This window comes from Pseudopipra pipra, chromosome 14, assembly GCF_036250125.1.
Source record: "Pseudopipra pipra isolate bDixPip1 chromosome 14, bDixPip1.hap1, whole genome shotgun sequence".
In the NCBI taxonomy this organism is placed as follows: Eukaryota; Metazoa; Chordata; class Aves; order Passeriformes; family Pipridae; genus Pseudopipra; species Pseudopipra pipra.
Genome location: NC_087562.1, coordinates 16,217,301 through 16,242,541, shown reverse-complemented (window position 1 = coordinate 16,242,541; position 25,241 = coordinate 16,217,301). Strand labels below are relative to the sequence as shown.

The 25,241-nt window shown below is 39.1% G+C and overlaps 1 protein-coding gene across 1 annotated transcript in view; it reads left to right on the top strand.

The window, feature by feature from the left end:
- Positions 1–25,241, top strand: part of LOC135422196 (neural-cadherin-like) — a 62,301-nt gene that overhangs the window by 11,315 nt on the left and 25,745 nt on the right. Inside the window, exons 2-16 of the mRNA XM_064671240.1 lie at positions 4,985–5,182; positions 6,289–6,514; positions 8,929–9,133; positions 10,819–10,930; positions 12,135–12,384; positions 15,188–15,330; positions 18,059–18,231; positions 19,213–19,381; positions 20,122–20,292; positions 21,209–21,381; positions 22,354–22,521; positions 22,725–22,974; positions 23,072–23,199; positions 24,056–24,242; positions 24,965–25,108. Of these exons, the coding sequence (XP_064527310.1) occupies positions 4,985–5,182; positions 6,289–6,514; positions 8,929–9,133; positions 10,819–10,930; positions 12,135–12,384; positions 15,188–15,330; positions 18,059–18,231; positions 19,213–19,381; positions 20,122–20,292; positions 21,209–21,381; positions 22,354–22,521; positions 22,725–22,974; positions 23,072–23,199; positions 24,056–24,242; positions 24,965–25,108 (2,697 nt within the window). The remainder of the gene's footprint in view (positions 1–4,984; positions 5,183–6,288; positions 6,515–8,928; positions 9,134–10,818; positions 10,931–12,134; positions 12,385–15,187; positions 15,331–18,058; positions 18,232–19,212; positions 19,382–20,121; positions 20,293–21,208; positions 21,382–22,353; positions 22,522–22,724; positions 22,975–23,071; positions 23,200–24,055; positions 24,243–24,964; positions 25,109–25,241) is intronic.

The following is a 25,241-nucleotide window of genomic DNA, read 5'->3' as shown; positions in this document are numbered from 1 at the left end:
AAAATACTGATTTTTGACATGAGATGTTCCAGTGTTATGTTATTGTCATGTTTATGTGCAGCAAGGGCCATTTTGAGTTTTATCTCTTCTTGCTCAGTATCTGTGAGAAAGCAATTTAAATTTTTTTGTTGTTTGAAGCTAGGGAAGAAAATCTGTCAAATGGCAAAATCCGTGTGTGTGCCAACAATCTAATTAGCAGAACCATTCTTTTAGTAGGATTTCTCTTGAATGGATGACATTGTGTCAGATATCTGTGGTGTGCCTGGCTGGAAAATCATGTATCTAGCATTTAATATGGAAGAAATTCTAATTGGTATGGTGTTACACAACAGTTTGAAAATTCTTTTTGGGGAAATTAAGCCTGTGGTCGACTTGCACTGCTGAATACAGTGGCAGGTATCTCCACTGGTTGTCAGGACCTGGTATTGGGAACAGATAATTTAAGTAGAACCTCTCTGTGTGTTTGTAGGACTTAACCCAAATCCAGTGAGGATTATCAGTTTTAAGCTGTTTCTGCTAAGATTTGAGTGGAATTGTAACATATTATTTCTCCCATAATGTAGCAATATTACAGAACATATACTACTAATCAACTACTATTAATTATATGAATGCAGATGCATAATAATGTACTGTTATTAGTATACTGATGTACATGTATAATATATCTGCAAGATACATAGAGGGGGATATTTTGTTAGAAGAAGATACCTTGAGATACCTAACTGTTGAGAGATGTATGTCTCTAAAATTTCTTTCCATCCACTGTCTTGAAGCACAAATAATTGTCATAAATGAGGGAGAAAGTTAATTTTATCTACCTTATTAAAAATGAGTTAAGTCTGGTTTAAGGTCCATTCTGTAGGCAAGCAGCTGTGCCAGTTACAAAACACCAGGGGACTGCATTTTGTAACGTGTGTGTCATGGTAATTGCAAAAAAAGGAAAAACTTAGAGATATTTGCTGCCCTCGTTAGGATGTGGAGTTATGCTTAAAAAAAATCATGTTCACGAACGTGTATTTTGAAATCCTTAATGCATTGTCCTGCTAGACATCCACATATTACACATTATTGTCGCTGTCAGTCTCTTCAGCACATTCGTTGTCCTCTGGCAAGTCCTTGTCCAATCATGCTTCGTTGAACACCCTGATGTTGTTTCTACAAGTTGTCAGGTCGCATTTGTGGAGAAGTACAGCCCTGTCCGGTGTTCCTGCTGCAGCTTTTGCTTTGATATATGGTATGCAGTCAAGGGAAAACTTACTTACAGTCATTTTCCTCCACACTGCCTTTATCTGAAAGCGAAATCATGATGATTTATTTACTGCTTCTTTGTTATGAATCAGATTGTCTGGGGTTGATGGAAGAAGATAATATACCCATAAGATCTGTAAGGTGATATGCAGTGGGAATGTTTGCTGGTCAAGAGAGGCACCCAGGCCTGTCTCTTCCATTACCTGCAGTGCAGTTCCTGCTGCATATCCTAACAAAATTCTCAAGATTATTCACATGTTTCAGAGGTAACCAACATACTGCTGAAAGTTTTGGTCTTGCCAAGATACCAAAAATGACAGTAAGGTCTCTTAACTATTAAAACAGAAGTAGTTGGAGGAATGTGCCTGAAACCTTTTAGTTTCTGATCAATAAAGTTTGCTAGATCATGTGAGGACTAATCTCAGTCCTGATGTACTTTTGCACAGTTTCTTTACAAGTGGTCTTCCTCAGTTACAAGTATATTGTAAGTATCAGCATATTAATTTTCAGTGAACTGGTTATACATTAGGTGAAAAGAATGGAATTAGTATCCAGGATTATTACTATTTCTTTAATAAAAAGCAGTTATTCTTTGATTGGGACTTGTTTTTTGGTAGAGGAATACATGCATGTCAAAAACTTTAGCAGAACTTGTAACAGAGTGAGCTCTTTGGTTGATAGAGTAGTGATTTCCAGACTTGAGAGAGACAAACATCAGTAACCTTTCTAGGTGGCATTCACATCCTTGATAGGTCTTGCTATTATAGGGGCAGATTTTCGAAGGTTCTTAACTCAGCTTCTAATTTAGTGCTCACTATTTTAAGCCTGCACTATGCCCAGGCAAACTAGGCTAAGAGTGGGTATTTACAAACTTGTGGCAGCTTCCACCAGACCTGTTCTTTTCAGAGGAGACAGGCAATTTTGACATTAACTTCTCCCTTTTGTACTTATTCTTTTTGGACACCTTTTAATTAAGATCTTTGGAGTGTTCAAGCAATCAGTGATCTCGTTTGGCACTTATTCAAGAACTTACCCTGGTGTGGGTTGCTGTGGTGGATTTCAACCTCAGACTCAGACCAATGTCCAACATATTCCCTCCTCTGCAGTCTCTTCAGGTGTCTTGGACTGACTGTCCTGGGACTTTGGGAACACATATTCTGACTTAAGACGTGTCTTTGAACCATGTCTGGTTTTATTTAGTGTAGTAGTGGGAAATAAGTTTTTTTCAGTTCTTTTTGGCTTCTTCTTTGTGCTGTAGAGGAGAAAGCAAAGCAGCTGTGTTCACAGAGCCTGTCTAAGTGCTGGAGGGAATTACACCTGGGTGACTACAAGGGAAGTGCAACAGCAGTGTGGGCTGCTGTGCTATCGCCTGAGTGTCAGTGCTGTTTTGTAGCAAGGCAGTTGGAGTTCATGTTTGGGAACTTTGGCTCCACATGCACTGTTTCAAAGAACATTTGGCTACAGAAGCTGAATTGAGCATCCTCACACTGGGCCTCCCAACCCTTCTGTCTGCAGAAGTGCAATAATACATTACACACACAGGTGGTCTCACTTGGAGTCGGGAAGACTTTGTAGGACTTGGATGTACATGGCAACTGGGAATTTTCCCATGAAAACGTCATTTTGCATGTATCCAAATTCTACAATGGTGCAAGGCATGTTTAAGGTTTGTTTTTAGGAAACTGATCACTTCTGTAATTTACCATTTGATAAATTAGAGGTCTGGTTTTGCTGCAGACACTGTTTTTTCATATGTGTTACCTTAAACTGATACTGTATTCCCTGGAACTTAGATTCTGGGTACAGAGTGTAATTACAAAGAATTTATTGTGGATTTAGTAAGTTACTGTCACTACAGTTTTTCTTGCTATTTAGAGAAAGGAAAAAAAAGGATGTGTACTCACAGTTCTAAAATTCAGATGAATTAATACAGTTTTATGAGTTGAACTACGAAGAACTTCAGTGATTATCTTGGGTGAATGCTGATTTTTCTGTTAAGGAATTTTCTGGGTAAAAATGGAACATACTCAAAGGTCACGATGGATTATATGCCTCGGGAATCTAAACTAGGAAACTTGCATTTGACTTTTTCTGTCACAACACCGAGGAGTTTTGTTTACAACAATCCCCTTGTGGTTGTTTATAGATGGCAGATTCTGATATGCTGTGCTAAATAGGCCACTTGCCAGTGGACAGGGGATTCTAAGTATGAAAAGCTGAAGCTTGCAAGAGGCTGATGTGAAAGATGTGATGGTGTCTTCTGTGGGAGTGAAGGGACAACATCAATAAATGCACATGTCACACAAAGGAACGGATTTTAGTTGGAACATGGAAGTTTTTTGAAGAGGGATGTAATGCTGCAATTAAGGAAGTAGGGAGGGAGAACAAGTACAGCAGTTCAGCCTAAGTGGCACAGCTTCCTGGGAGAATAGGCCTCCTTAGCGAGGTAACACTGTTTACAAGATCAGATATTTTGGCAGCACTTTAGAGTCTTAAATACTAAATGCTTTGTATTATTAATTAGATTTAAATTAAAACCGATAATTTAGATGTTCCTTTTTGTATGTTGTTTCAGTTCCTCTAAAGCTGTTTTGAAAATAAGTGCATGTGTGCTTATGTTTTCATGCATGTATAAATAATAAATCAACACTGAAATTAAGTATTAACACCATCAGCTCTGACTTTACATCCATTATTAAACTTGTGGATAAGTCATGCTCGAAATGTAGATGGCTTTTGTTACCTGGGCCACATTCCAGGCTGTGTCAGTGCAGTTGTGCTGCCTTTGGAGTCACTCAAGGTGTGAATGCATCACTTTTCTGGGACCAGAGGCATTAAATATGCATTGCAGGAACACTCACCTTGGCTTCTCTAGCAAAACTATTACAAGTGCAGTGTCAGTCTGCTGGGAGCCAAACTGGTCAAAAGGCCTGATTTCTATTTATACTGAACTCCCTGATGTTACTGATAATATTTGTCAGTTAAAAAAAAAAATACTCTGTCACTGTCCTGTCTTTCCTTTCTGCTTCCTTTTCAGCAATACCTGCCTAATATTTATTACTTGCTTAGGAGCTTCACTGTCTTCCTGGGTTGATTTAGTCATGGCAAAAGTATAGTAAATAATTTTTCATCAATTTTGAAGGGTGTTATCTTGTTGATTTTTGGAAAATTGAATAGTTCCATTCTAGTTTTGGGTTTTCTTTTGGTTTTCACTGTTTGGATTTAATAGCATTTAAACTTCAGCAGAAGTGAAAACTAAACAAGATTTCAGTGAAGTTTCTAAAATGGCAAATCTCTGCTTAGCGTGGATTGGTTAGAATTTTTTTGGCAACAAATATTTAGATTTCAAAATTCAGAGTTGCTGTAATCTTTGCATAAAAACATATTTGATGCTTTTTTAAAAAAAAAACAAAAAACAACTTTTAGAAAATATTTGTATTTAAATATGTATTTAAATTTTGAAAATAAAAGAATGTCTGATCTTTCCTAAGGAGAGATCTTAGTAGAATGTCATATGGATGGCCCCAGTCGTGCAGTTCAGCAGTATGTGTGCTGGTTATTCGTTCCCCACAGTCTGGATGCTGTTGATTCCAGAAGAACCTTAACCCCCGACTTTTTCTGGCTTACATGCCAACAATATTGCAGGATATTACTCAGATATTGTGAAGTTCCTGTTACTCTGAGTGCCATTAAGTAGCTGTCTAATCATTTTTCCCGTTTCCATGGCCCCTAGGGAAGGATTGGTACCTGGTGCACGTGTCCCTCACTGTGACAGACGTGAACGACAACGTCCCCGCCTGGGCCATGGAGCCCTTCCCCTTCCTGGCTGTGGTTTCCCCTGAAGCTCCAGGAGGTACTGAAGTGTACAAGCTGCTTGCTGTGGATGCAGATGAAGGGATCCATGGAACTGTGGAATATTTTCTCTTGGAAGGTAAATTTTAACCCTCCCATTCCCCACGTATTAAGCTTTGCTACTGTGGCTGTTTTTGTCTTTTATCCTCAGTTTTGTTAGTGAAAGACCTTCCCTTCTTCCTGCAAAAGGTTCATAAACCTTCAGCTCTGGGTGTGAGAAAAATCAACTTTTATTCAGGGTATGGACAGATTTCTTTGCAAAATTGGGTTCCTGCCCATCTTTTTGCCTGGGGGATGATGATGACTGGAGCAGTCAGTACTCCCCAGGGCTTTGGCAGGGGGGTGGCCGTGGGGACTGCCTGTTTATGAGATAAGACAGGATGGGGAAGGAGCACAGTTTGTTGGGTGGAGAGGAGGGTTAGTGTTACTATCCCTTGCAGCAGTCATGCTTCTGGTTCATCTCTAACAAAGATTTGAAGGTCTGGGTTGTGTAAAGCTGTGACAGACTCATTGGCAATTTTTTTGCATATCTCTTAAAAAAAACTTCAGTAATAGTTCAAACTATCTGAGCAGCAAACTGAAGTCCTCTTGGCCAGGACTTCAGTATGGTATGGGATATTTAGGGTCAAACAACAGCAAAGTATTAGAGGATAAAAGAAAGATGGAGAGAGGCTATTTACAAGGGCATGTAGTGACAGGACAAGGGGGAATGGCTTCACACTGACAGAGCACAGGTTTAGATTGGATATTAGGAAGAAATTCTTCCTGTAATGGTGGTCAGGCACCGGCACAAGTTGCCCAGAGAAGCTGTGGCTGCCCTATCCCTGGAAGTGTCCAAGGCCAGGTTGGACAGGGCTTGGAGCAACCTGGGCTAGTGGAAGGTGTCCCTGTCCATGACAGAGGGTGGAACTGGATGAGCTTTAAGGTCCCTTCCAACCCAAATCGTTCTATGATTCTGTGATACAGAAGAGTGGCAATTGTCCAGAGAAATAAAATACTATTTAGAAATGTAACCATGAATATCATGAATATAGTGATTTCTAAGTTCTAAACAAACTTTTGAACTTCAGTGTGAATGCTTATCCTAAGCCAAAGCCAACTGGGAAATTGTTACCATATTCTCCTCCTTTTTAATCAAGTAAAAGTGTTCTTGCTAACAGCAGCTTGTGGACCTGTTCTTTTTAGGTGGTGAAGACAGATTTGAAGTTGAGAGGGACTCTGGCTGGATTAAAACAACAGGTTTGCCGTTGGTGAGGGACAGGGAGTATTTGCTGACTGTATTGGCAGCAGATAAACTTGGAAGCAGAGGGTCTCCAGCCTCTGTTTCTGTTCTTGCTGGATTTCGACCACCACAGTTCACCAACATGTCATACTTTGTGTATGTCCCTGAGAGCACACCACGAGGAGAACCGTAAGTAACAGCTAAAACACTGCAGTGAGGTTGTGTTCCAAGTTGTAACTTCTGCTTGATCTTCCCAAAGCCTCATATTGTTTGTGAATTGTAATACATACTGTGAGCAGCAGTTCAGTTCTCTTATTAGAGGTGATCAAGATACAGTTTGATGATGTATTTTTTAGTTATCCTTTTATAGAGAAAAGTGGTATTGCATAATTGTGGTTTCTTGCTTTTTCAAATGATATGGAAAGAATTAGAAGATGCTGGTTGTGTCTTAATTTTCAAACTAAATGCAGAGTACAAATTAGTGCTGTTACATCACAAAGGAAGATATCCTGTGTGAAAGAACATAATGATTTTATGTGTCAAATTTGGAGAATCGACTTCTTCAAAGAGAAAATTGGAAAAAACCAGAAGACTTGCTTTCCTGTGTTCATCACAGTGACAAACTGAGCAAAAATGAAGATGCCATAGAAGTTGTCATCTTATTTTTCCATCCTTTGTCTAACCGTGTTGATTGAAATATCACAGAAAATGTTAGTCCTATAGATCCACCTGAATACTCAGTGCCTTCTTTTACAAACTTTTTTTTTGTTACAGCAGATATTTGTTCTTCCACGTGAATTGAAAATACTTTTGTCCAGTAAATATCTTCTTTCTGTGGCAATTCAGCTGTTTTTTTATATTACATTATCTGTGGTGTTGTATTTTAACTGTTCAATCTACAACATTTAGTTTTACAGTGACTGAATAACCAAGGACTGTTAAGATAAAATATTAATAGTAGATAACAGGTTTTTTCTTTAAAACTACAATAAAATGCACAGGCATAAAAGGAATTCAAGAACTACAAAATACTATAATATCTAACAGGTACCTACAGTCTTGGGAATTAAAAATAACTAGATTCTTTATAACTATTTTTATAGCTATTTAGAAATAGGTTTGCACACCTAAGATAGTAGATTAGTCAGTTGGTCAAATTGCTTGGTAATATCCGAAAGGAATTAAGTATTTAATGTGGTTTTTACATCAGAAAAGGTTTGAATATACGAAGTGCACCCTGTGAAAGTGGTTTCTGTGGTGTGTTGACCAGAAATAGCCATGAAAATCCATTTAGAATCCCAAAATTCTCATGTTTAAATTGGACCGATACCTAAATATGCAGGAGAACAGAGTTGCTGTCATGCACTGGATGTCTGGGTTTAGGATTTCCTAATTACAGGCTGATTTAAAACTGGGGCTGAGCAGAGGAGCATTACCAAATCTCCCTCTTCCTTTGGTCTGCCAGTGGTGCTAATCAGCTCCAGCTGCATGGGCAGGCTGAGCCGAGAGAATACAAAGCCAAAAACAGACAAAGCTTTTCAGTTGGGTTGTTAAATGTTCTCCCAGCACAGCCTTGTGGTTTTTAGTGCTGACAGGAGAGGAGAGATGGCATGAGCATCCAGCCAGGGCAGGGAGCTGGAAGGGGGGCAGAAGAATTCCTGGTGGCAGGAATGCAGTCGTGCACTGGCTGGAACTGCCTGTGAAACCCCATCACTGGAAAATACAGAACAAAACTCCAGTGAGATAATGACCTACAGGAATGTTTCCCATTGTTTGTAGTGCACCTGAGGGAAGTGAGAAGACAGCAGCATGGAAATACAAGGGGTGAAAAAGGAGTTTGCACAAAATGAGTTTTGTCTTATTGATTGTAATTGTCACAGGATCACACCTGGTGGTGGGTTCTCCTGGGAGATGGAATTCTTTTTCCTAAGGAACCTGCATGATAAGCTGACAGACAGTTGAGGAATTAGTATACTGGTTTAAATGTCTTAGTTTTTAATTTCTTCTTTTACTTCATCCTGTGGGTGTTGTCTCCACTTGAAGGCTTTAAAGACATTGGACTTCAGTGGGAAAAAGACAGTGCCAGACAAGAACTAAAACCATATGTCCTGTGTAAGCTGTAACACCCACGCTCTTAGGGCCTGGCTCTTGTCCTTTTGCAGTTATCTGTTGGAACTTTAGGGTGGTATGACTGCAGCAGCAAACTTACTGTGCTGATATTAAAATGAATCTTTATCATCTTGCTTTATCTTTTAGCTTCCTGCCTGAAAACCATCTTCTACTGCTGTAGAAGGAAGTTAGAGCAGGCAAATTCAGCTACAGCAAAAATTAAATCCTCTGTTCCTGTGTTTTTAATCCTTACTGTGTTCTGCTTCCAAGAATCCTGTCTTTATCTGTTTAACCCCAAGGTGATAGAACTACTGTGTAACAAAATGTTTGAATTGGTGTTTAGATACAGCTGTCACTGAGTTCAGTGAGGATAGCTCAGAGCAGACCTACAGGGTGGCACTATCACTTATGATATGCATAGTTTTTGTCATATTTCGCAGAATATTGTATTATATGCTTGAGTTCTCTCTTTTTATTTTTTTTTTTTAATGCAGCTTTCTTGCAGTCACTGCTGTGTCATATCAAAAGAAATCCCTGAGCTACAGTTTACTCACTAATCCTGGTGGTCTATTCAGTATTGATCAGGCAACAGGAGAGATCAGTTTAACTCGGAGTGTGGATTATGAGAGTGACCCACACCAGTATCTGCTTTTGGTCAGAGCAGAGGAGGCCGAGGAACAGTTCAGCAGTGCTGCTGAGGTAGGTGCTCCCCTCTGGCAGCCTGCATGTAATTCCATTTTCCCTCAGCCTTTTGATTTCTGTACAGACTCACCAGGAGCTCCCATTTCTGTGTGTTCTGCTGTCCTTTTTAGAAGTCTTTCTGTCTGTGGATAGATGTTGAAGACTGGTTGAGGTACTCTTAGAGTTCACTCTTGCAGATGCTCTAAAGGCTGTTTTGGGGGAGCAGTATTCTATCCCATCACAGATCCTAAGCCTCATCTGGGAAGACATGGAGATAGGTGCAGCCAAGCCAGACATGAGGTTTTGTCTTACTCTAAACCCTCATACAATGTGACATTTAAGATTTGTTCCAGTTTAAAACAAAGACACAGCAGAAAATTACTTATTTTGTATCAAAATAAGTAAAACTTGTAAAAATAAAAAGTAATAAAAACTCATAGATACTAAAAATTTATGGTTTGTGGTATTTTAGAAAGCTCTTTGAGAGCAAAAAGATTTCTGAATATAGTTATTACACTTGCTTGAATTCATGGATTCACTGAGCTGGGAAAAGCATGCAGTATGAGCTTCTTCCTCCTGCAGGAAATAAGGTGTACACTATAGAGGAAACAAGAGACAATTATTAGGAGACACGGAGAGCCAGGGAAGCAGCATGTCAGTGTAACAAATACTGGCTGTAGCACGCCAGAGATGATAGTTTCTATTGCCCCTTTAATGTACTACAAGATGAAGAGGGGCAGAAAATGACTTGAAAGAGGATTATGAGATGATTTTACAAATACATTTAGCCTAAATGTAGTTTAACTGGTACCTGCTTTACACTGATACAACCTCAACGGTTGAGAGAGAGAAACTCTAGTTTGTGCATATCTGCTCTGTAAGGCTCGATGGAATACAGCTCTACCTCTGTAATGCAGAATGCCCCAGGCAGCTTCAGAGAGCCTGAAGTGCAGCAGGATGAACGGCCAGAAAGGCTAATTTACACCCTCCTTACTGCTTGGAGTGTAAACAATGCAACTGTGGACTCATACGTGACACAGGAATAAGAAAGCATTTTTAAACATGTTAGAAGCAAAATTGTATTTCTTTCTTGATTTGCCAGAACCACAGAACATTCTGGGTTGGAAGGGACCTGCAAGGATCATCGAGTCCAACTCTTAGGCCTGCACAGGACACCCCAAGAGTCACACCTGAGAGTGTTGCCCAAATGCTTCGTGAACTCTGTCAGGCTTGGGGCTGTGACCACTGCCCTGGGGATCAGTTTACATCTGATTTGTGCTGCTCTAATTGAATTCAGAACTTGGTCTTGGAGATTTATACTGCTAAAATGTAATATGCTTGGCAGTAGAGCTTTTAGTGTTACGAATCACAGAAGTGTTGTAAGATAAGATAACGGAAGAAGGGTGCTTGGCAAGCAGATGGTCCATTTTCCTTTAAATTAGTAGTTGGGAATAACCAATGGAGATGAAGGGTGAGTGGAAAACATTGCTGCAGGGTCTGGGACTTGGCAATTCCTAGTATCTTGGAATGTAATATCTCTGCAGGAAAAGAGTAATCTAAGAAAAATGGTTTGTTCTATGTGCTATAGCTGCTGAAGACCTCAAGGATGTTTTTGGGAAGTTCTTTTACGTGATATGTGTAGAGTACTGAACCTGTTCCCTTGAATCACTTTGCTGTTTAACATTCCCCTCTTCTCCATTAAGGTTTTGGTTGTAATCACAGATGTGAACGATTGTGCCCCCGAATTTCATCAGTCGATTTACAGCAAAGTCGGTGTTCCTGAAACAGTTCCTATGACCACTGCACTTCTGCAAGGTCAGTACTCCTGAAACCATTCGTTACACTGAGTGTGTATTTTTTTTTTCCTCCCACTAGTTAGAATTCAGTTCAGAGGCCAAAATTTCCTGTCCCAGCATGGGTGGTTGCAGCTCTCTGAAGGCAAGTGGAACCTTGTAGAATTCTGTCAGAGTTATTTACTGCTGCCACAGCCCAAATAATTTTGGGGGAGGGGGAGACAAAGGAAAGAGATCTTCTCTGTAGGATTTTGAAGTAGCAGAACTTCAGTTGTGGTTGGTATTGTAGCAGCAGGCTCATAGTAGCAATCTTGCTACATTTCTTGAAGGAAGGAAGTGATGTTGGATCAGAAATTATGGACACTTCAGCTCACATTCTCTGCCCATCTCTGAGAGTCCTTTGTGGGCTTAATGTAGGAATTCTGCTCTCTTGCATTAAAAGCTTCATGTACAGTTTAACTGTTCTATATGAGGTTTTGTTTGCATGCTTGACAAAAAGACTTTGCTTCTGCCCAGTGGAACCAATAACTTAAGCTTTAAGTGATGGTGCTCTGTAAAATGTGTCAATAAAGCAATTTTTTGTCAACTTAGCAGTTGTACAAGAGCCTTGTATTAGTCTTTAACCGTCACATAAACTTTTTCTAAATCTTGAGGGGGGAAAAGGAAATTAAACGACAGGAAAATTGCTTTTCCATGGTAAACAGGATTTTATAACCTCCTACTGTTCTGCTTAGTGATTTATCCTGTACTAATGGTAGTTAGTTACTGTTCTGGTAACTGTGCTTCTAGCATGGATTTTTGTAGGCTATGAGTAGGATCTGACAAACACATAAGGTGCATCAGTTGAATAATGTATGTAAATATTCCGTCTTTAGTTTAGATCTGTTTGAGTGATCTGAAGTCAGCACTGTGGATCAGGTGGACATGAGAATATACATTTCTGTGTGGGAATGTGTTCTTGATAGTACAGGGCTCTTTAAATCCACCAGACAAAGGCAAGATCTAGTGGCCGGATTCAGCTGGGGACTTCACTTTTGTTTATTTTTAAATGACTTACTTTCAGGTAAGGGTTAGTTCAGTAAAAAGCACAGGGGAGAGCACATTTTTATAAATGATTTCAAGCACCACGTGCCAAGGCAAGGCCTACTACAGCAGTAGTTACAGCACTTAGCTTTCCAATTCACTAACTTTGATCTACCCAATGTCTTTCTCTTCTCTTTCAATAGTGACAGCCACTGACTGTGATTCCAAAGAGAATGCCCAATTGCTGTATTACACATTGACTCAAGACTTTGGTATCACTTCTCATGGCACCATTTTCCCAGCAACACGGTTGGACTACGAGCGACCCAACCACCTTTATGAGTTCATCATTATGGCTGTGGATCAAGGGCAAGAGCCAAAGACTGGGACAGCAACCGTCAGGATCCACGTTTCAAATGTGAATGATGAAGCACCTGAGTTTTCCCAGGCAGTGTAAATACATATTCCTCAAACTCTTGTTATCTTTGTCATTTACTGTTGCATTTTGTGTTTTGGTTGAAAGGCTGATCACAGGGTGGTGACTGGCCTTGGTTCAGTCAAATCTGAGAGCTGGACTGACAAATGTTTTCACTCTGAGACTCTCTTACTAGCAGGAAGAATTAGAAAAGGTAGTATATGGACATTCCCTTCTGACAGATCTTGCACTTATATTGCTTCCAATGTGTACTGAAAGATATGATGCAGTAATTTCAGATTATACAGTTCAAGAGGACCCCTCCACCACCAAAGGAAATCAGGCAGAAAAAACAGGCAACACAGTGTTACCCTGAGCCCTCATCCAGAAACATGGTGAATTTTGCCTTTTATTTAGGCAGTTTAAACTTAGAGTCAGCAATCTGCATCTCTGGTTTATAGTTGTTAAAGAAAAATGCTTAGGTGACAGAATCCTAAATGACCACTGAGTTATAAAACACACAAGATAAATGCCAGTAAGTGGAGTTCACTTAATTTCACTTAGTCCTATGCCCTCCAAGCTGTATATATATGTATATTTTTCCTTCTAAAGCATCCATAAGCACTTTTCTTCCATGGTTGGGGCTCACAAACATCTGAAGCAATGCCAAAAGTACTATAAACTTGCATTCATGTTAAAGACTTAGTAATGGAATTTCCAGTCAGCTTCTGTATCAGCCTTCTACTCTTAGAAGTTGCTCAGAACAAAACCGAGGCAGAGATTTCAGTGATGTTAAGCTTGGGGTTTAGCTGAACAAAACATCAAAGCTTTCTGACAGTGCTTGTTGTGTGTAAAGATAACCTCAGTCTTCAAAATCTTGCGCCCTCCTTTCTTTTCTGAGCATTGCTTTGGAGGTAGAGCTTGGAAAATTTGATCTTTTGTAATTTCTTATTAGATCTCTCTGTATTTTCAAACACTAAACCAGGTTAAGTTTCTCACTCTTCAGCTGGTGCCTATTTTTCATTTATTTATGTGTTTAATATTCAGAGACAATGAATATTTATCTATATCTGTTCCTAATATTTTAATCATAAGTGAGCGATGCTGTTAAAGGTGCCGTAAACATCTCTAACAAATTGGAAGCAGAAAATATAGTTTAAAAAAGACCCCAAACCCTGCCAAGTAATATTTAAAGTTTACTGAAGAATATGATTAAAATAAGCATTATTTTAAATTACCAAACATTTACAAGAAGCTTTTCTGTTCTTTGTGCAGTAGCAGGGAAACTGCTGTTGTGCGTATGTCTAGATTGGCACTGGAACTGAATTCAGCTCCTGGGATTCAAATTATCTCAAGTTTTTGGTTAACTAGGCTTTGATTTTATTCTGTCTTTCCTGTTATGAAAAAACCCTTGAACCCAGAGGTGAATTTCAGGCATGACTTCGTTGACGTTTTCAATGAAATAGAATCATTGGGAGCACACGTAGATTAGGGCCTGTTGAGAGACTAGTTTGCAGTTAATGTTATGCTCTGTGACAGGCTAATACAAATCTAGATGATGATGTTGTCCTTCTAGCCCTTTGTTTAAATAGATTTACAGTCCAGTATAAACTCATGATTCCTTGCCACGAGCTTTCTTTCGTCACAGTTATTCTTTATCTCAGTTATGAAATGCTTAAGGCTACCACTCTGTTTCATTTTGTCAGTTTTTACTTTCTCTTTTTTAAGAGACCTCTTCTGAACTCTTCTGTCCCTGTATTTCACGTTAAAAATTATCAGCATTACTGTTCATTTGCTTTCCAGATGAAGAGTTAAGACAGTATCTTGAGGGTTGTCACCGAGCTAAAGCAGAATAATTTACTTCTCTTACTTGGTTGAATATAAAACTGGGGGAAGAAAAGAAACTGTTTCTATGAAGGTTTCGTTGCAAACACACGTATCTCGACAACGAAAACTAAGGGAGAGGTTTTCTTTGCATCCATTTTCTTTAAATATTTTGCTATTCTCAGCACATGGCCAGTGGGTCCATAAGCACTCTGAACCCAGTGGTGCACGTGTTTGGGTGGATACAGGCAGCTGTAGTTCATTCTTACAGCTGAGCTTTGGGGATATCTACTGTGGACAGGTCTGTGGTGTGCTTAGTCTGACCTATGCTCAATCCAGTCAGATAAAATAATAAATATTTGGGACTTGGCTAAAGCAGGGAGCTTTTCTACTCCAGAGAGCATTAAGCTTAGGCTGATAATGCCTCTTAAAAGCTTAAAATGTCAGTGATGTGTCTGGACTTGGGAAGAGATTTTTGTAAAAGTGACATTATGCACATATCCTCCAGATTTGATTCTCATCTTAGTCATGCTGGGGCAAAGACTGCACTGAAAGCATTTTGTGGGCTTGTCTCAGAAAGTGTGCTGTAACAGGCCCTGCTTTAACTTACCAAATGTTTGCTGTGGGTCTGTGAATCATGAAGCTCATTTTTTTAAATTAAAAAACCCGAGTGACTTCTGCAGTTAGCACAAGTCTTCAACAAGTCTGAGCTTCAAAGCCATGTTTCTGCTGGAAATTTGCGGTGGAAACCTGTGGGGGTTAATGACAGAAAGACATGGATGATGGGACAGATCATCAATACTGCTATCTCACTGATTAACAAAGAAGCATTGTACCAGTGTAGTTGTATTAGTACATTACAAATCTCTGCAGTGCCCTCTGAACAGGTAATCAGTAGATGCTGTAAAGCTTAGTTCTCAGTACATTATTTCCTGTCTAAATTCATAAATTGCTGGGGTTTTTTGTTTGTTTTTTTTTTTTTTTTTTTTTGTTTTTTGTTTTTTTTTTTTTTAACAGCTACAGGAGTTTTGTTTCTGAAGATGCAGGCCCAAACACCCTGATTGCTACAGTTAATGCTGTTGACCCTGATGGAGATGGTGTGACATATGAGATTGTGTCTGGGAATCAGAAGGGAAACTTTGTTATTGACCCTAAGAAAGGTAATGATAGATTAGCTCTTTGCTGCTGCAGTAATGTTGATTCTGTTGTGATGCACTTTGAATTTCACAGAATCACAGAACAGAACCACAGAATATTCCTGAGTTGGAAGGGACTGACAAGGATCATAGAGTCCAGCTCCTGGCCCTGCACAGACACCCCAACAACCCCACCCTGTTCCTGAGAGCGTTGTCCAAACCCTCCTGGAGCTCTGGCAGCCTTGGTGCTCTGCCCTCTGCCCTGGGGAGCCTGGGCAGTGCCCAACCAGCCTCTGGGGGAAGAACATTTTGCTGAGATCCAACCAAACCCTGCCCTGACACAGCTCCAGCCATTCCCTTGGCTGATTTGGTCACAATTAGGTAGCTATTATAAAACTGAATGCTATCTTTGAAGCTTAATTTTAAAAAGTGCAGGGGAAGGATGCATAGACTCTCATTTAATGTTAAAAAAAGGTATAATTTCCTGAAAGTTTTGTATGATTGATCCTCTTTACTTGTTCAGTGTTTGCTTTCAGTCTGTAACTTAATAGAACATTATTACAGATAACAGGGAGCTTAATAGACAGTAACTTCATAAAGAATGTTATTGATAACAGTGTGACATCCCAAAATGTCAGACAAGGATCTGAATAGCATTTGATGTAGGAAACTGGACATTCTGGTTTTTAGATGAGGCTTCCCCCCCACCATGCTTACGTCTGTCCTGATTACACGTGTGAGCAAACTTTTTTTAGCCAAGTTTACTTTTGTTGTACTGACACAAAATGATGCATTTGTAGGTAGAATGACACTACCATTGTTGTTATTTCAGTGAAGGCAAAAGTATATAAAATCTGAGCTAAAAAAAATAGTTTTTATTTAAGGACAAAATCATTCCCATGGCCATTGTTATTTAGCCAAGAACACTGCATGCATGTGAAAAAAAAGTGTGTGGATAATACTTTTCAGTTTAAGGCATTTGTTCTGAACTAGCAATTTTTAACATCTTTTTCTTTTCAGCAGTCACATATTTTTAAAACATGAACAGGAAAAAAAATCCCACCACATTGGTGTTCTCATTAGAAAAAAATAAATAAAAAATTGCAGAAACACCCAACGTACAAGTAGGTTGGCATATCCCTTTAAATTAATAGGATTGATTTGCTGTTGATTGCTTGAAAAAAAACAAAAGAGGATGTTTTGAGATTGAAACAGGCAAACAAACTGAAATCCCATTGAAGGACTGAATTAACTTAATTAACTTCAGTTAAACTACTTTGTATTTTGAACTGCAATCAAAATTTGAACTTAGAGTTTTCAAAGCATAAGCATTGAATATATAGGAAGGCATAAGCTGCCCTAAGTTATTCTTTCTCTTTATTTCATGGAGTTCACTTAACATGAAATTTTAATTTCGATGCAGTCATGGTTTTGCAATATTAATGTGTAGATTCTGAAATGTTCCCAAAAATATGGTCTGCAGGTAACTTGGAAGTGTTGAAGTATAATCCTGAATTTATTGTGAACTCCTTTCTGACTTAAAAAGAGAGTTTCAGGTTCTGAGAGTTAAATTTCTTAAGATCCTTTGTCACCTGAAGAGGAACAGTGGTTTTGAAAGTGTCTAATTGCCACAGCATTAAGATATCTGACACTTCTGAAAACCCTTTTTTTAAGTGCTCAGAGCATTTTAACATTTGACTGATAGCATCTCTTGGGATTAGCTCCATAGTTTTAATGTAGATAATCATGTATAGGTATGTTTATACTTTTTTGGAAATTAATTTTATAGTCTTTGAAACTTTATTTTAGGCACATGAGCATTTTTTCCAAGACACTTTTGGGCTTTAGTTGCTGAATAAACTATTAAAGGTTTATACAGTGATTTGCAGCAGTTCCTTTTCAGGGATGATGTCAGGGGAATAGTCTGTACCCCCTTGGCAGAAATGCGAAGGTAAAGTGGAGATGTGTCAAAGATAAGTGCTGCAGCTAAAACAATACATCTGCAAGCAAATTGAGTGACACTGATGCTGTGACAATCCTCTGTTGTAATGGCAATTACTGTTATTCCTGATGAATAACAGAAGTGATGGATGGATGATGGAGCAAAAGCACGACAGCTCCTCGCTGCATGGTCTCTGTTTTTGTAGCACGTCTTTCCCTGACAGTGCCTTTACATCCCACCCAGCAGGGTGTAACATTTGAGGGAATTATCAGAGTAGCAAAATAGAGGTTTCTGAGGCTGTGCCTCTACAAGCAAATGCTGCTGTGACTGTGCTGCAGAAGGCAAAGTTGAAGTAGTTCCAGTTGAGCTGTGGGTGGCAGCTGCAGCAGGAGGCTGTGGCACGTGTTTCATTGCAGTAATGATACAGCAGCAGAGCCAGGCTCACTGGTGGGGCAGGTGCAGGTAAAACACAAGTAAAACACAATGCTTCTCTGTCTTTTTTTTTTGTTTTATTTTCCATTTTTTCTGCAGCAGGTAGATGAAAGCTGTTCTGTGCAGGTCAGCTGAGGTGTAGCTATTGTCTCATTTAACTCTGTAGCCATACCTGCAGACAAACCTGTTGTGATGTCTTAATTTTGTTTTAATATCAGACTGCAGTAAAAACACCATAGTTAAATTAAACTGCAGCAGCCTTATGGTTTATTTGTGAGTAGGCAAACCAGAATGGTTTGTTGTCATTCTTACTGGTGAGAATAATAATGGTAATTGGTTAATGTAGAAAAAACCCCCCACAACCTGTTGTTTTTACAGGGCTAGTTAGACTTCGTTCAAGCCCGTTTCCTAAGCTGCAGGGGACAGAATATGTGCTTAATGTCACAGCTACTGATGATAATGCCTCTGGAGGGCCCCATCCCCTTACAAGTACAGCCCAGGTTGTTGTGAAAATTGATGATGTCAACAATAACAAACCTGTCTTTCAAAAGGTAAATATTTGAGGCTCATTCATTTGTGTTGTACTGTGTGTAAATGTTTATTTAACACTGTGTTGTCACTGCAAGTGTGCAGCACATGAGCTGCTGGGGGGGGTGCTCTGCTTCCCTCTCCTTTTGAGTCCTGATGCCTCTGTCTTCTCCATCTTTTCCACCCTTCCCTAAGACCAGCAGGATTTGTCCTCCTCTTGTGTCCTGCTCTGTGAGCGCTGTGCTCCCTGAACCACACCTCATCTCTGGCATTCCAGAACATGAGATTGTGATGCACTTTTGGAGTTTCCATGTGACATGTGGCTATCTATGCAGTGGACCTGTTTCAGAATATTCCAAAATACCTCTCCAAATTACATAGGCTTCCTTTCGTGGTCTGGAACTGATGAGAGAAGATTGAGTGTTTTAGCTTAAATAGTAAATATTGTAAAAAATAAATACTGTCACTTGTTTTCAGAATGCTAATTCATATTAAAGATCTGTTGTCTAAAAATTTTAGGTCTGATGCTGATGGCTCAAATGTTGATGGACAATGTTGCATATTTTGAAAAGTCAGCAACTATTCATGTCAGTCTTGGAAATTCTCAGTAACCTCTCCTTGACCAAGTTACTTTGTGTAGAAATCCCTTTCTGACCAAAGCAATTCTGCAGTTTGGGCAAGTGTATGCCCTCTTTTTTTATTAGACTTTTGCTAATTTAGAAAAATATTTGCATTTGGAAGTAACTGCAGCTTTTTCTCCAAATATTTTCATTTGTTGGAGATGCTCAGTGGCCTCATGTTATGCGTGGTTCATATAACCAAAAAATAGCAGGTGAAGTCTGTAAATTAATGATGGTACAGATAAAACATTAACAGCAATGCATGGGAATGGAAGTGTTGCTGAATTGTTTTTCCTTTTTTTCCTTCTCTGGTATATATTTTTTATAATTGCATGGTAAGTCCTTGATTTTTCTGTTGTTTTTTTATTTTCTCTCCTGTCTTAGTGCCAGTATTATCGGGAACATGCTTCTGTCTTGGAAAACCAGCCTTCAGGGACAGTTGTACTGCAGGTTGAAGCCACTGATGCTGATGAAGGAGCCAATGGTATAGTGAAATATGGCTTGATGCACAGAGATGGTGTCCTACCAGCCTTCACTATTCATCCTGACACAGGTAAAAAAAATGTCAGAACATTTAGAAACCACTTTGTAACACTGGTGGAAAAAAGGCTTAAATAAAATCAGACTTCATGCTTAGTTTTTTTGACAGCAGACAAAATATAAACTGTATTAACTGCATGAACAAGTATTCCATGAAACTTAAGTTTCATACGTGTCCACTACTGAACTAAAACTGATGTTTTCCCTGAAATGTGAAAATTCTGCTGTGTGAAGTAACTTGTGTGTTTTTGTAACTGGATTTAAAAAAACCCCAAACATTATCTTGCAATATTGCTAGTGGCATATAAATGATTTATCCAAGTGACAGTAGTCTTACAAACAGCAAAGGAATTTAGTCTTGCAAGGTTGAAAATAAGTTCATTTTGAACTTTTGGAGGATGGAAGGCATGAAACATCCCTCTGCCCTGTACTTACTGCTCTTCAAAAGAAATATTTCTTTAATAAACTCATTCTCTTAAAGTTAGTTTGATACTTATCTGCATTTTCTAAATGTAAGTCCAGTTGTGTGTAAATGTAAGTGTAACTGAAGTTTGTATCTGCCTGAGCAGAACAGTGTCAGCTGCTGAAATTGTGAAATCTTGTCTTTGGATCCTTGAACCCAAAGTTCATGTTACAGGTGTATTTAAACTTCTGCTTTGTGTGTCGGTGTGTTGACAGACCAAAAAACATCTACATGTTGAATATTTTCAGATGCCTAATATTTTAACTGTCTGGTATTTACTTTGTTTTCAGGAGTTCTGACAACTGTTCAGGTATTTGATCGAGAAAAACAGAGGGAATATCCCATCACTGTGACAGCAACAGATCAGGCAGCGGAACCACTCATTGGAATATGTCAGATAAATGTTGTCATCCTGGACCAAAATGACAATGACCCCAGATTTGAAAACACCCACTATGAATGTAATTGAGAGTCATTGGATAGAGTTTCGGTGCCCTGAGTGTGAGCTTGCCTGATGTCTCAGATTTTGGGGTTTTTGTTTTCTTCCTGGTGGTAGAATATGTGACAAACTAGGTGATTGCAGCCAGGGATGCTCTTACCTTAATTAGTTGTAGAACTGTTACTCTGTGTAATGTGATGTAATAAGTATGGTCTTGGCTCATTGGCCTTGCTTATGGGAAAATTCCTGGAAGCAATAGCCATGTCTTCCCTTACCTGAGGATACCAAGTGTCTGGTACTGCACAGGGATGGGGAACCTGTGATAACAATGTGGGTGTGCAGTGCTGGGCATTAACTGTATCCTTGGTTTTCAGATCCAGTAGATTCCTGTCATAACTTTTGATTGCATAGTTTTCCTTTTCCCATTTGAATTTCATAATTCTTCATTGTCTGTTGTTTTACCTCTCCTTGTTGGTTCTTCAAAAAAACCCTTCCTGTTTATGGAAGCACCCCAAGACATGTATAATATTAATAAAAAAAAAATGAAGACTGACAATTCTCAATTAGTTTTACAATGCAAATCCTAGAAAGTAATTTCTGACAATGTGGTCCTTCTGGTTTTATGCAAGAAATTAAAATTCATTTTAAGTATAATACAGAGCAATTAGTCTTTTATTAAAATACAATTTTAAAAATTACAAGAAATAAGAATTCTAGGTTATGAATGTGATAATATGAAGTTCAAATGTGATCCACAGCTCTGGAGTGATAGCAGCCCTTTAAAATACTCAGTGCAATGTGTATGGCCATTGTTCCAAGGAAGATCAAGTTATACCTTCCATACATTATTACTTTAGTATTTCTTCATGGCTAAATGAGATGTCCATGGTACTTCAGTGAATGAATGATGTGTTTGAAATATCCTTTCCTTACATTAGATTTCTTAAGAGAGGACACAAGAGTTGGGACCAGCTTCCTGCGTGTCGCAGCCCGGGACGATGACTACAGCTCAAATGCTGCCATCACATATTCCATAGCAAGTGAAGAACCAAATTACTTTCAGATTAATCCTACTACAGGCTGGGTGTTTGTGAACCAACCCATATCTCAGGTGTGGTGCTTGCTTTCCTTTCTAAGCTGATTATGTCAGTGTATCCCGGGAGGGACTGAGGCCATGAGTTCGTGTTGCCCCGTCACACTGAAGGATCAATACGCTGTGTTTAAATTGAACTTGAGTCTAAGGCTTTTAGCTCATGAGACTGTAAATTGCATATAAGCAAACCTTGCTTTCAGCTGGAAAGCAGCTGAGGGTCTGCTATTCCCATTTCCCTAGCTTTGACATGCTAATTGGAGGGCTGAGGTCATAAGCAGGGGAGCAGGAACCCAAGTGTAGGACTTCACCGTGTTAACAGGCAATGAGTTAAGGCACAAACCTGAGTGTGAAATTTTGGTCCTGATACAGATTCCCTACTTGATTTATGTTAGTTGTGGTGGACTAAGTGTAGCTATCCCTCAGGAAGATGAAGGCATAATGAATAAAATTGTTGCACGAAAGATTGATCAGTTTGACCATTTCTAAACATCTGCACAAACAGTTTGAGGTTTTCAGAGTTCTCAAGTAATTTTTGTTAAAATGAAAATGTTATTGTAGATGCCAGTTTTTAAATACCTAACAGATATTTTTAATACTGAAATTTAACTTCTAAGTTACTGACACACAGTTTGGTGAAGATATGTCCTTTTAGTATGTTTTCTTTAGTGAATCTAAGAACCCTGTAGACCTAATAAAAACTTTTTATAGGTAAGCTAAGGGAACTCAGCTTCACAAAGTGGGCTATTTTGGTTCTGTTTAGAGTTTGTGTGAAATGTACTAAGGTGTATTGAGACATATCAAAATACTCCAGCAATCTTCAGTAAAGCAAATAGCAGAATTTTCATCAACTTTACACCTGTTTAATATTTTGAGTTCAATTGAAGATATTTTTCTTCTGTGTAGATTTAAGTGTGCCTTTAATTTGACGTATCAATTTATTTTGGAGCCCTATTCAAAACCTTCTGTAATTAAACCTTTTTTACTGTTCAGAGGTCATCTATAATTCGAGAAGTTATTGCTACAGATGGAGGTAATAGGAGCACTAAAGTTGAACTTGCTGTAACTGTTACCAGTGCAAAAAACCAGCCTCCACAGTGGGAAAGAGACAGCTATGAAGTTGTTATTCCAGAGAATATTACACGAGATGCCTCAGTTTTGGTAAGAGTGGACAGAGTTGTTTGTCTGTCTGTAGCTCTAAGGCTTTAGAGTAAGTGAATGGTTTTTATTTGTTTAAATGTGAGCTTTTATAACAGTTCTGTGTTTTGTAGCTGAGTACCTGGGAGAGTCAAAACACAAAAGCTTTGGGAAATGTTGATGTACTTGCAGAAGTGTTGATTACACACACTTTTTGAACTGTGCAGACAATCAAAGCAACTTCTCCCCTTGGTGATCCCCGTGTGACTTACAACCTGGAGGAGGGACTTGTTCCGGAGACCAACATGCCGGTTCGCTTCTACCTGACTCCAAACAGACACGATGGTTCTGCTTCAGTCCTGGTAGCTGAGCCCCTGGACTATGAAACAACAAAGAGCTTTCTGCTGAGGGTTCGAGCACAGAACGTTGCTGCAGTTCCTCTGGCAGCGTTTACCACGGTCTATATTAATGTCACAGGTGTGTCGGCCCTTCGGGGATGTTACACCAGAATTGTGCACATTTTTTTCTTTAATGCTTTATAGTTTTCTCTGTCTGTGCTCTTTTGGTGTTTCAGATGTCAATGACAATGTCCCATTCTTCACTTCATCCATCTATGAAGCCTCAGTAACAGAGGGAGCTGATGTTGGGACATTTGTCATTCAGGTGTCTGCCACCGACCTTGACCTTGGTCAGAATGGGGAGGTAAGGAGGGGGACCTACATCTCCCTTGATGAAGGGTGGAGAATAACTTCTGTGTGAGCAATGGCTAATAGTCTGGGAGTCTTCAGCCTAGAAAAGGGAGGACTAATAGGGAAATGTAGAATGAAATAAAGTAGTTTATTACAAGCTTCTCTGTGTTGCCATGTGAAAAATGAAACTGAAACTAGTATGTGTGAGACAGAAAACAAATAGGAAATATTTATACAACCTGGAGCTTAGGTGAAGTACTTGGTATAGAATGCTCTGTTTTGGAAGGTCAGCATAGGCCTAAAATGAGATTGGATAAATTAATGGAAGAAAAACCATGTTAAAAGCTTCTACGAGTTGTAAATCACTGGGGGTACTGCAAACTGAATCCTTACAAAATATGGCAAGTTAACACCCAAAGTGGAGATATTCCTTGCTGATTTAAAAAATTGAAAGTAGGTATATCCTTAGAACAAGAGTGCAAGCTGAGGGCTATCACAGAAACGTGTATATGTATATATATATATATAAAATAGACTGGAACATGATCCACAATACTGAGCAAGTTCAAATCCAGCTCACCTGGGCTATTATATTAGTACTGGGGATCTTAAGCTGAGTTTGAGTGCTGTTGCACAAGCACTGTGCAGACATGTACTAGTCAACTTGGGAATTGATTAGATAAGACAGATTTATTTCCTTTACAGATCACCAGTCAACATGCAAGGAAGTTAATTGACTTCAGATTGCTCAAGATACAGTTTTACCAGGCTTTCTTGGCCCTGATCGAGTTCTCAGGCACAAGACTGTTCTTCCTCTCCCTGAATACTTATTTAGCTGTAAACTTTCCAACTTCTGTTTAATCCTTTAGATAACTTACTCCCTGTTACATGACAGTGGCAGAGACTACGCCCATTTTCGCTTGGACTCCCAGACAGGCTCAATATACACGGCCTCGGTGTTTGACAGAGAGAAGAAGGGCTCCTACCTTCTAGAAGTCAAGTCAGTGGATGGCTCTGAATCAGCCAGACCTGGAAAACATGGGAAGCCAAACTCTGGTAAGAGACATGTCTGCAACAAGGGTGATATTACCTGGATTGGTCTCTGAAATGCAAGATCAAATGTTACTTTCCTTTTTTTCAAATCTGCTTGTGAAAGAGTATCAGTTGGTTTGGTTTCGGGATGGTTTTTTTTACTGTTTGTGCAACAGTTATGTCACAGCTGGGAGATACATTTTATCTGATCATCAAGCAAGTCTTTTGTTCTGAAATTAAAGGAAAACTTGAGCTTCATATTTAGAGTGTAGAGAGAATTTCCTGGCTAGTAAAGATGCACCTGTTATCTGTACAATGCAGATCTTTGGGCAGTGGAAGTGTTTCTCAAAGCACTGCATATGGTACTGTATTCAGTCAAAAGTAGTTATGAAGTAGAAATGTTCAAGATAGAAAATCCCTTTCTTGATTGATCTCCCTGTTTAAATAACAGCTTAAAATTTTGTGGCTTCGGGACAAAAAGTTATGACTAAAAACTGTACAAAGGCCATATTAGGCATCAATTATTCATGTATTATCTGTTTAAACAAATTGGATGTGACATTCATTTGATATCCAAGTGCTTTTGAGTAATGTTGGTATATATATGGCCCATAACCCTAAGGGTTTGCTTCTGTATTGTCTGCATATTTGTCTTCATTTAATGTGCAGCGAGACAGGTTAAGGAATCGTAGCTGACAGAAGTGGCACAGCTGAGGGTTTTAATCTCTCGTTCCTCGTGTCTCTAGACACGGCCTATGTGCGTGTTTCCATCAGTGATGTGAATGACAACGAGCCTGTCTTTGCTCAAAGTGTCTATGAAGTAAATGTGGATGAAGACCAGGACGTGGGCTCCACTATTGTCACAGTCAGTGCTAACGATGAAGATGAAGGTAAAGTATTGAGACTCCCCATGGCTGTGTCTAAAATATTCATGAGTTAATTTCAGGACACCGAGACATATTTAGTGGTGTTAGGAAGGGAAATGTCTTTTTGTCTCCAGATTTTAAAACTTCTTTTAGGTGT